At 39.1% G+C, this 12,516-nt stretch overlaps 1 protein-coding gene across 4 annotated transcripts in view; it reads right to left on the bottom strand.

The window, feature by feature from the left end:
- Positions 1-12,516, bottom strand: part of pign (phosphatidylinositol glycan anchor biosynthesis, class N) — a 150,758-nt gene that overhangs the window by 110,569 nt on the left and 27,673 nt on the right. For 3 of the 4 annotated variants that reach the window (XR_010020749.1, XM_063069652.1, XM_063069653.1), the window contains exons 3-6: positions 10,620-10,741; positions 9,445-9,543; positions 7,143-7,249; positions 6,693-6,817 (exon numbers count right to left, since the gene is read on the bottom strand). Coding sequence is in view for 3 of the 4 variants with exons in the window: in XM_063069652.1 (XP_062925722.1) it covers positions 6,693-6,817; positions 7,143-7,249; positions 9,445-9,543; positions 10,620-10,741 (453 nt within the window). In the remaining variant the exon portion in view is untranslated. Of the gene's footprint in view, positions 1-6,692; positions 6,818-7,142; positions 7,250-9,444; positions 9,544-10,619; positions 10,742-11,565; positions 11,609-12,516 lie in introns of all 4 variants that reach the window. The other variant, XM_063069654.1, reaches the window with a different exon arrangement.

Here is a 12,516-nt window from a genome sequence, read left to right as displayed (position 1 = left end):
TCAATTTAAAATAGTTGGATCAGTATCCCTTGTTCAGAAGAACAACTGGTGATCTTATTGAAACATAAAATTCTAATAAGGCATGACAAGGTCATTGTCAACATGTGTCCACCAGTGGAGGGTCTTGAATGAGGGGACATGGTACAAGGGGGAAATTGATCAAAACTGTGGTGAGTAGGAATTTCTTTTCATGAATGGTGGTCTACCTCCTGAATTCTCTACCCCAGAGGATTGTGAAGGCAAGATCACTGGGGGTATTTAAAGAGTAAATAGATATGTTTTTGAAAAGATCAAGGAATTAAGAGACATGTGGAATGGGCAGAAAAGTTCACCATGAAGCTTAACAGGTTTGAGGGGCTATGTGGCCAACTCATGTTTTTTTTTTAAAAGGAAAGAGAGAAAGAGTGAGTGGAAGAGATAGAGTGGTTTCAGAATGGAATTCCAGAGCTAGGATTTTTGGCCGTCAAAGACATGGTCATCAGCGGTGGAACGATTGAAATCAGAGTGACAAAAAGACCAAAAGTGAGGAGCATTGAGATCTTGAAGGGATGCAGGAGATCTGCATTGATATCTTGATACAGACTGAAAAGATAGGGAAACATGCCAACGTTAGTCAGAAAGCACATGGGTATTGGCTGAGCTGGACAAAGAAATCAGGATACTGGCGGCAGAGTTTTGGAGTTTATGGAAGGAAGAATAGGAACGCCAACCAAAATTACATTGGAAATGTCAATCTTCAGCAAATGAGCTGAGGCTAGGAGGAGCTGAACGATACTGGGAGGTGGAAGGAGAAAGTAGCGGTGGCAGCTCAGTAATGTATCGGTAATGTAATGCTTTACAGTGCCAGTGATCGGGGTTCAATTCTCACCACTGCCTGTAAAATATTTGTACATACTCATATTTGTATGTGACCCCTGAGTGCTCCAGATCTCCCCCCCCCCCCACCGCCCCACAAACATCACAAAGACATACAGGTTAGTGAGGGTCAGTAAGTTGTGGGCATGTTAGCTCTGAAAGCACGGCAACACTTGCAGGCTGCCCCCAGCACATCCTCGGACTGTATTGGTCATTGACACAAATAATGCGTTTTATTGTATATTTCAATGTTTCAATGTACTTGCGTCAAATAAAGCTTTAAGGTAGCACAAATATGTGATCGATAGTTAGAGAGGAGAATATGTAACAGGACCTGACAACAGCAGAATGGAAAAGCAATTGGCTTCTTAAAAAACAAACCTGTTAGCCAAATGTCTTTTGTCAATGTATTCAGATGAATAAAAATCCAGAAAGTACAACAAAAGCTAGCATAGCGTATAAAAATTCTGAATAGCAATCTGATATTCTGTAAATTACAGAACAGTAGTTCTATTGCACAACTTCAAATGCTCGAGTACAGGAACTAGATGATACATGCAGTTTGAAATGGAATTTTCAACTTTAACAACACAAGCTTTGGTTCAGTCGGAATAAAACATCTACTAGATTTTAGACCAGGGGTTCCCAACCTTTTTAGTGTTATGGACCCCTACTATAAACCAAGAGGACAGTGAACTCCAGGTTGGGAAACCCTGTTTTAGACAGTTCAGTAGGAGCATGCAGCCTTAAATAATAATAGAGCAGACACTCAAACAGAGCCAAAAAGAACTAATGAACACTTGATCCCACTGTAGCTTTGATGAATATAATGCGGGGAAAGACAACTTAACCTTCCAGTAAAATCACACCTACTAACACTTTTCCAGTAAATCAGATTCAAGAAACCTATTAATCACAAACACTTTATGGACTGGCATGTGGTGTCCTAATTTACAAAATTATGTGCGCTACAAAAAAAAAATCAGTTGGATTTTGAGTTCTTTAATCAGTATCCCCAGCAACGGAGAAACTGCTGTACCAGGTATACAGAGCTGTCAATGCTTTCAAATTACAGGACAAGGGTACAATGCAAAGAGCTCCATATGTCACAGACATTTCAGGTTACTGATCCACCATTAGAAGTAACTTACCATATCACTTCAACCCACTAATAATACTTGAAATTTATATCTCAAAATTTTCCTGAAATATTCCATTAAGTACATATTATAGCTTTTCCTCCTCTACTGATCAGAATGACAGTATTTCAGGTGAATGTGTTGCCAATTTCCGAGTTGCACTTCACCCTCACTGACCTCAGACTTTGCATAAACAGTGTGACACAGAAGGAGCTACAGTACAATACCACAAACACTAGAAAGAACCTGGATTATTCCTGTTTGGATTCCACTCCCTCAATGGGAAAGCAGCAACTAAAAACTAAATGTGCTCAGAAAAATAAAATGCTTTTCCAAAACCATCTCTTCAGCAAATGCCAACGTTCACCGGTGTTGTAGTTACTTTCAAATTCCAAAGTTGCATTTCATTTCGAATGAGGAAGTAGAAAGGAAAAGGATGAAAATCCTGCGTAGTAGTGCAACATCCACAAATATGATGCTCAGAAATGGTAACAATGATAGCACAAAAGACAGCACTGAAATAATCTGCAAAGATACTGCTGATTAGCCAAGTGGGAGGAGAGATCAGCTCAGCTGGGGAAGCTTTCTTTGGAACCCAGAAACAACAAGGAGTAATGTGGAACTTGGTAACTAAAAACTCACTATATTTAAATAAAAAACAATAAGAGTTAGAAACTACAAAAATACTGCCCGAGAAACAGGAATTGGGGTTAACGACAGAGGATGCACTTCATTCTGTATCATAAATTTTCACAATTCTGTGAACATCAGGTTTGCTCATTAGCTGGAACAATGGACTGCCACCAAAGCAGCTTTCTCACAACAGCCTCTTCATCACTGATCTGCTCTCAGAAACACTGGGAAGGTGACTGCTTTTTCCATCATTTAACTTCTACTGGAAAGCTGGAAAACATTTTTTCCACAATGAAGGATAAAGGTAAAACCGTCCCTTGATGCTTATTATAAGGAAGTGCTTCAGCATTTTGCACTGCAATTCATACCCATAAAGAACAGGCAAAATCATCACGGAAATGCAAATGAAAAACTCAACACCATGCATTGGCTGCTCGGGAAAGTTAAATCGCATGAAATCAGGAGAGCTGTTTGATTGGAAAGGGAACAGTCTTGATGACAGAAAGCAGAGGGTGACAGTGGAAGGTCGTTCCTTGGTGGTGAGCCTCTGTGGTCACTGCTAGGAGACGAAACATGTGGTATAGTGGACACTGAAGAAAGTTAACAAGAATTACAGGGGGATAATGATCAGCTTTATAAGTGGGCCAAAGGGTTTAGTTTGAGTAAGTGCAAGGTGTGACATTTTGAGAAGTCAAATCCAGGTAGGGCTTTCATGGTGAATAGTAGGGCCCTGAGGAGTAACACAGGGGGACCTTACAGTGCATGACTCGGTGAAAATGGACTCACGGGTAGAGAAGATGGCCAAAAAGGCTTTTGAGATGCTGATCTTCATAAGTCAGGTCATTGAGTAGTAAGGTGATATTCAGTTGTACAGGACATTGGTGAGGCTGCAATTGGGAGTCTTGGGTCACCCTGCTATAGAAAATATGCTTTTAAATTAGAAAGAGAGCAGAAAAAATATAAAAGGATGTTGCCAGAATTTGAGGGATAGAGATAAAGGGAAAGATCTGACAGATTAAGCCTTTATTCCTTGGACTGCAAGAAAACGAAAGATAATATTACAGTATAAAATCATGTGGGGCATAGATAAAGTCGATGCGCTCAGTTGTTTTCCCAGGCTTAGGGAACCAAGGACAGAGGACATGATTTTAAGGAAAGAAGGAAACATTTAATAGGAACTTGAGGGGCAACGTTTTGGTTTTACACTAAGAGTGGTTTCAATAGGTTAAAGCAAGCGCAACACCAACTTTTAAAAGACATTTGGACAGGTTCACAGATTGGATAGGTTTAGAAAATGTTGGCAAATGGGACTAGCATGGATGGAGCATCTTGGTCAGCAAGGACCAGTTGGGCTGAAGGGTCTGTTTCCATGTTAAATAACTCCATGATCATTCTATAAAGTAATATTAGAGTTAAGACCATAAGACACAGGAACAGAATTAGGCTGTTCAACCTATTGTGTCTGCTCCGCCATTGCATCATGGATGATCCCCTATACCTGCCGTCTTGCCATAACCTTTGATGCCCTGACCCATCAGGAAACTGTCAATTTTCACTTTAAATATCCCCACGGTCTAGGCCTCCACAACTGTCTGTGGCAGAGCACTCCACAGATTCACTACCCTCTGACTGAAAAAAATTCCACCTTACCTCTGTTCTAAAGGGTCGCCCCTCAGTTTTGAGGCTGTGCCCTCTAGTTCTGGACACCCCCACCACGGGAAACATCCTCTCCACATCCACCCTGTATATTCCTTTCAACATTTGGTAGGGTTCTATGAGATCCTCCCGCATTCTTCTAAATTCCAGTGAGTTCAGGCTCAAAGCTGCCAAACAATCCTCATATGTTAACCCCTTCATTCCCAGAATCATCCTCGTGAACCTCCTCTGGACCCTCTCCAATGACAACACATCCTTTCTGAGATATGGGGCCCAAAACTGTTGACAGTACTCCAAGTGTGGCCTGACTAGTGTCTTATAAAACCTCAGCATTATCTCCTTGCTTTTATATTCTATTCCCCTTGAAAGGAAGGCAAATAAACATGCATTATAGCAGTGGTGTGCCAAAGAGCATCTCTGAATGCAAAATACGTCGAACCTTGAAGTGGCTGGGCTGTATCAGTGGAAGATCACACCAGATTCCACTCCTGCAAGTAATGATGTGCCACTGAGTGCACAGTCTATCACAGTGGTGACAAACAGTCTTGAGAACATGTGCCCAAATTGGTGATAACCTTCTAAACATTTCTCTCATGTTCCCTGATAAATTTGAGCAAAGATGATTATTAGTTAATGAATTAGCAACAATAATTATGGACATTGATGAAAAGGGATGAGTCCTGTTGCTTACTTATGCACATTCATTATTTTGTTAATAATAAAAATAGTGTTGTTATTGTAACTATTTACTATCCAAATACTGATGTGTACATTAGGTCTAGGAGTACTTCAAAATTCATCATCCAGTGTCAAGTGTTCTCGCAACCATCTAGCTAGTTGCAAATATGAGGCTTTTCCTGTGAAAATAACTCACTACCCTCAGGGTGTAAAAACTCATACGCTGATTCATTTGGCAGTGAAGATATTCATTCTGTATCCTTTTACTATTGGTGGGGCTTAAAGATTTGAAAGGTGGCACTGCATGACATGTTTCAACAAAATGTTTGCACATGTCATCATGAGAACGTGAGCTATGGCTTTGCCAGCCATGGAAGTAGGCAGACAGCACCTAGTGCTTATCATCTTATCAAAGGTGCTGAGTAAAGTTGATAGGCTGTAACAAAATCCAACATCTGTCCATTCGCTAACAATAACATTCAACTAATAGCTTTGGACATTCAAGACCAATAGGTTTTTTTCTAAAGTGTCGCATGGCACAGAAAAACATCGGGTGACAACCTTGCCTTTCCTTTCGCACTTTTGACTTTTTTTTTTACGAGGCCCAGTTGCTAGCTCAATGCTCAACCCAGCACAGATGGAAAGCGTGGAAGCAGTCAGCTGGATTTGAAACCAGGACCACTCGCCTGGAAGTCTGCTGCAGATGCCACTACATCACAGTCAGCTATATAGTCACGATTGCTGCTCTGTATTTTATTGCCGGTAGATTGTATCGTACTTATGATGAAAACCAGACTTTTTTTGAGGAGACATAATAATTGGGGTAAATATCATGGATCTGTTGCATGGGGGAAATTTCTTCCTATTTGCAGATGGAACAGCCATAAAAACAAAATGACAGCGCATTCTGCTTCGACAAGGGCACAGCAGTACATTTTGGCTGAAAAAGTCATTGCAATCCTTAGTACTGATGGAAGTTAAACTACAGTATTTGTGAGTTTGAGTTCTCCCCGCGTGGATAAGATTATAAAACAAAATAAATTGAATATCTTGCTTTCAGGACATGAGATGCACTCAGTAGCCAGATTATTATGTACACATGCTCGTTAATGCAAATAGCTAATCAGCCAGTTAAGTGGCAGCAACACAATGCGGAAAAGCATGCAGATATGGCCAAGAGGTTCAGCTGTTGTTCAGAGCAAACATCAGAATGGGGAAGAAATATGATCCAAGTGATCTTGACTTCAAATGACTGCTGATCACATCTCTTCCCCATTCTGATGTTTGTTGGAACAACAACTGAACCTTTTGACCATGTCTGCATTGAGTTGCTACCACATGATTGCCTGATTAGATAATGGCATTAACGAGGTGTACGGGTGTACCTAATAAAGTGGCCACTGAGAGTATTTTGTGTAATGATATATTTTGAATACATATATAGCAAAACACCCACACTCTGTTCTGAACATCAAATCATAAACCATATTACCATGGTAGGTGATACTTATCCTTGCAATAGCTTCCAGCTATTTTTATGTTATTAAATTTCAGCTCAGTTTTATACTCTCTGTTTTGTACTTTTTGTACAATTTTTGAGGTATAATAAAATATTTGCAGCCTTTCAAGCAGGTAACAATATATGAATCTAACAAGCTGTGAAAGCTGAAAAAAATAAAAGGCCAGAAATGGAAGCAAGCAATTTCATTTGAAAAAGATTAAGATAATTACCTTGACTTTGGCCTATGAGCATGTCCATTGGTGTCCAGGCCAAGTAAGTGTAAGAAATAAATAACCTGATTTTCTTTCATTTTCTTTGAAAGTGTTTCATTACTCTTGGCATATTGAAAGAAGTTCTGTTGCAGAAAAAATAGAAAATTGTGGAATTTGTGACAAATTTTAGCCTGCACAATTCAGCAATATTTCTTCTACTGTGACCCTAAAGCATGCTTAAGCCTAGCCCCAGCTTCAGAGAAATACCCAACACCAAGGCCAACTTATCTCATTTTTACAACTTGTGGGACCAAAATCACTGTTAAAAAAATATGCTGTCACTTTATCCTGAAAATTAGATGCAGAAGAGATCAAAAATTATTAAGAAGATAATAAATATTTCCTGGGAAATCCTCAGGAACTCCACACTTATTGTTGATGTGTGTCTGGCCAGAACATTGTGCATACCTTCACTTCATTAAATACCCAAGTGTCTAGTCTTGATGCATCTTCAGCAGCAAAATCCTCTTTTTCAGCTGGGTACATGTGAGTATAAATATGGTCACCACTGGCACCTATATCACAAGAAATTGAAGTCTTCATTTCAGTGAAATAAAGATAACTTACCACCTGGACATTGGATACACAAAATGCATCATGAATCACAACTTTTATGAGAGTCAAAGGCTGGTATTTCAACATTCTGGCAGATTTTTCCCTTGAGGTTGTAAATGTAAGTGAATGTTGCTTGCAACACCATGGTGAATGTTAACAGAGTGTTTGTTTAGGCATCAGTAAAGCAACAAGGGGGCATTAAAATAAGTTTCACTCACTTCCACTGATGACATACACGGTTTTATTTCCACTTATTTGCAGATTTTACAGAATTGTGCATTATTAGAAAATCTATCTCCTTATGTAATTTGAGATGGTGGCGGGGGAATAGCGGAAATTAAGACAGCACAGTCTGAAATTGGCTCTTGATTTCTATATTAAAATCTAGTCCAGAAATGCATGTGTATTAAACCTGTGTGAACATTACATGGTGCAGGCAACGCATTGACACGATTCACTCCCTCTCTGAACCTTATTTTCAACTGACAAAGCAAAAAAGATGTAGTTTGGAACTGATAATAGGGAGCACAAAGTCTTATCACTGAGAGAGCAATATTCATACCATATTTATCAGTTTTCTGCAGGAGTTATTCATCCAAAGGTATAGTGGTCATTTACTACAATGGAACAAGGTTTAAGGTTTGAAAGACTTCAGTTACATAGGGTGGGTGGATAAAAATGAATTATTCTCCTTCAAATAAATGAAGCTTTAAACAAAAATTAAACTGAGCTGTTCAAAATTACGGAAGTTTTGACTGAACAACAAGCAATAATGTTTTCCAGTAACAGACTTGTTGGTACTAACAGACATGTAAGAAAGGGAACTGGCAAAACAAACAACTGTGGTACGATTTCCAGCATCTGCAGATTTTCTCTTCTTTGTGAAAATTCGCACATCATGCTTTTGTGATCTAAAAGGCACTATTAAAGAGGGGAGGTGCAATTTGTTTCAATAACTTTCAAGAAGGACTTGTATAAATTGAGGAAGATGTACTAGGGTAGGGGCCACGAGCTGAATAATCAGACCAATCAGATAGTACTTTCAATGAGCCTCCATGGAGTGTTGTGCTGTAACATCCTACTTCACAATGCAAGAAGAAAGGTTGCTAAAATGATACTATATTGATAACCAGCTTTCTCAACAGAGACATAAACTGAAGCATAAACAGCTTCGTGTCATTGTCCCACCGTTCGATATGATCATGGCAGAAGCTATGCCTTATCCATTTTCCAGTTGCTTGTCAATCCCCACAGCTCTCTGATTCCTTGTCTAGTCCTTATCCTAAGACTACGCCCCTATTTCTGGAACTGCAGTGAAAGGAAACAGCTTGTGAGCATCCACCCTATCAGTCTCTTTCAGAATGCTGGAAAGGCAGAAAACTGCTTTTCCTACCACAAACTCCGTTCTTCTCCCAGTCTTTGTGTGTATTCAATCTCAAGATCAGCTTCCAACCACCTTCTGATCCTTACTTGGACTGTCTCCATCTACCCACCCCTTTAAGGTCACCTACCTGTTAGTTGATCTGGGGTGAAACCTTCATCTACATTTTCATTACTTCCAGACAACTAGTCAAGATTCTCTTGCCTTTCCTTCCATTTCCCATTCTCTATAAAGAAAAACTCCACTGTCATATCACACTACACACCAATTCACCCATCACACTGTGCCAATTCCCAAACGACACCTTGATTTTTAACATTTTCTTCTTGGTTTTCATATCTCTCCACAGATCAACTCATCCTTTTCTCTGAAAGCCCCTTCTGCTCTACAAGCATTCTGGAACTCTTCCAATTCTGAACTCATGAATGTTCTTGAATGTAACCACTCTACATCTGGCAAGGGAGCCTTCAGTGGCCAAGGCACGAAACTTTGGAATAAAAGATGAAAATACTGGAAACACTCAGCAGGTCATGCTGAGAAACCAATATGAAGTGTTTACTTGGTTTTGCTTTCCACAGATTCTCCCTGATCTGCAAAGCGCTGTCATTATCTTCTGCTGTTATTTCAGAATACTAACATCTAAAGTATTGTTTAAAAAATGACTAAACTCTGGAATTGGATCCCAAAACCTCCCACCTCTCCTCCTTCCCTGTAACTTACCTGTTTAAAAGGAAATAATTTTTTTTTTTACAGTTTGCATTGAGGTTTACCTACCTTTTGCAAACATTGGTAAAATGTCAGGGCTTCCCCAGCACCAGGTGTGTCTGCTCTCATTAAAAACAGAATCAAATTCAACTGGGTTCTCTTTCCAACCTGCAGGAATTTAAAAAAAGTGTTTGCAAAAAGCCATATTTGATTAGAAGCTAAATATAGCAAAATAACTTTATTAATCCAGCAGGTCTGAATATCAGAAGTTAAATCAGTAAATTTTCTAAATGCTCAGCTGAAGATCTTTAATCCAAGACCCTTGCTTTTTCCTTCTCATTCAGAGATTTTCCAACATGTACTGATGTTGCTTCCGAAATTCACAGTTTAGATATCAACCCTTTCTGAATTGCAGCCATAATAAAAAGCTAGCAACCTTACATATTATTTATTTTTGGTTATGCTTAACTATTTGTTGCAAAATGTTTGTTTATGTATTTATTTATTGAGACACAACATGGGAGTAGGCCCTTCTGGACCTTCGAGCCACGCCACCCATCAATCCGCCAATTTCATCCTAGCCTACTCATGGGACAATTTACAATACTAATTAACTTACGAACCAGTACGTCTTTGGACTGTGGGAGGAAGCCGAAGTACCCAGAGGAAACCCACGCGGTCACTCAGAAAACGTACAAACTTCTTACAGGCAGCGTCAGGAATTGAACTCAGGCTGCCTGTACTGTGAAGTGTTGTGCTAACCACTACGCTATCGTGCCGAACTTCTGCTTTGATAAGATATTATAAACAATGTCACCTGCATCAGCACTAAAATCACTGACAAAATAATACTACTAACCTATATTTGTGGGTAAAAAAAATAAAAACTATACCCAAGTTGAAACAAAATGTTTAAAATAATGATTATCTTTCTGCAAAACAGATTTAAGGTCATTGAAATAAACTGCATGGAATCTTGTTAAAACAAAAAGCAAAATGTGTGGTTCTGACAAAAATTTGGGCAATGAATATTAAACTGCACAGTGAAATGCTAAGTAAACTTTAATTTGCCATCTCACAAAACAAAAAGGGCAGAAATCTCTCCCTGGTGTTAAGCAGTTACAAAAGATAATCATTCCTAGGAGAAAATATTGTGTTTTAAATTTTTTTATACGTCCTCATTTCTTTCTTATAGCACATGATTTGATTCAGTAAAATATAAGAACTAATTAAGTACTGCATACCTTTAGCAACAGCACTGACATCTTCATAAAACCCTGCAATCAAAGCCACATGACCAGGCCTGGATTCAGTGGGAACCCTTGTGTGAGACACACCCCAACTTCCTCTCTCCTTGATCACATCCCTGAATGGAGAATATAATATGCTTTTAATATTCTAATAATGCTTTTAATGTTGACAATGAAAATAAAAACCTAACAGAACTTTATTGATCCTGAACTTGAGTAGATTACATGCCAATTTGTTACCGAATTCTCCTTATGACATAGAAGGAACCATTCAGCCTCTCAAATCTATACTAGCTGTCAGAGCCATCCCATCAATCATATCCACCCACTTATTTTCCTGTAAACTATTCTCCCTCAAGTGCTCATTAACTACATCCCAATTCACCTATCCCCAGCTTACACTCAGGGTAATTTTCAACCATCTTTGGGACATGGTGGTGGGGAGCAATTGGAACAGCTGGGGGTGGGGAGGTTTTGGGGGGAAACACAAGGTTGAACATGAAGAGTCCATGCAGAGAGCAACTGGATGTCAGAATGGAGCAGGGGCTGCTGAAGCTGAGAGGCAGTGGTACGACCTGCTGCACCACTATACTACCATGGTACAAGCTTTCCCTCCTCCTCCCCTAGTTATAAAGGCCTCGGAACTAGAGTGCAAATTCGTCATTTCTGAGCCTGATCATGAAGAAAAATTAATTAAGTCAAATTAATTATAACAAACTTCTGGGAACTGACAGGCAAGTGATGAGCACTGCTTTTAGCAGAATTTAAGCAGACCTTTCTTTTTTATGAATTAGTAAAGCAAACACTTGTGCCAGGGGAGGAAAAGTGTTTTGGACATGTTTTGAATGGCTGGTCTCCACTGCAGAATGAGCAGGTCGTCAAGGCTGTCCTTTTTGAATCGTACTGAGAGAGCACGACATTCTCAGAGGTGTAGACATACCCACAAGGTACTAGTCAAATCTCCATCTGCTTGCTGTGCTGAACTGAAAAAAAAATGGAATGATGGGCCTCAGGCAAAATGAATCCTTCAGTCATCATCTGTCATTTATCATACCTGTTACTTGTTGAGTCCTAATGTGATTTTACAGAGAGAATAACAAAGTCCCAATATGTGCATAATCTGATGGTATTTTTCAAGACATAAAGATATAAACAAACTGTTATCTTCATCAGCAGAAAAAGATTATGTGCTTTTCTCCATTATGCTTAACCTACTGCAATATTCCACCCCAAACCATCCACCTTTTTGCTTAATATCATGGGTGGGGGAAGTCAGTGTTTGGCTTTTAGAAGCAACTTTAATTCATAACATAGCCTGGATAATATGAGCTTGCTGCTCTATATTGTAAAACTTCCAAGGGCTTATAAGTGCCTTGAGATATTTTAATATACACCTGACCATTAAACATACGAACGAACACACACACACACACACACACAGATATATATATGGAGGAAGAAGTATATTTTTTGTGTGTTATTAGTTTAGGCAGTTTGGGTTTGTCTATTATTGTAACTTAGAAGATCAGACCACACTTTATGAGTAACTAATGCAGAAAACCAGGTAATTGCAAAGGGTTCACAAACTTTTTCTTGTGTGTACTTATAAAATGTGGTCTGATCTTCATCCAAGTCACAATAATAGACAAACACAATCCATCTAAACTAATAACACACAAAAAATTGTACTTCTTCTCTTCAATACTGAGTAAACCATTTAAACAATCACAGTCTAGGTTTTAAAAAAGTATCTGAACCTCTGGGGTAATGCCTTCTATAAAAGCTATTTGGAGTCAGGTGTTTCAATCAATGAGATGAGATTGGAGGTGTGGGTTGTACAGGTGCCCTGCCCTATAAAAAAAGACACACAAAGCCAGGTTACTGACAGACC

Source organism: Mobula hypostoma, chromosome 17 (genome assembly GCF_963921235.1).
Source record: "Mobula hypostoma chromosome 17, sMobHyp1.1, whole genome shotgun sequence".
In the NCBI taxonomy this organism is placed as follows: domain Eukaryota; kingdom Metazoa; phylum Chordata; class Chondrichthyes; order Myliobatiformes; family Myliobatidae; genus Mobula; species Mobula hypostoma.
The sequence above is the reverse complement of the archived record's forward strand: the minus strand, read 5'-3'. Positions and strand labels throughout refer to the sequence as shown.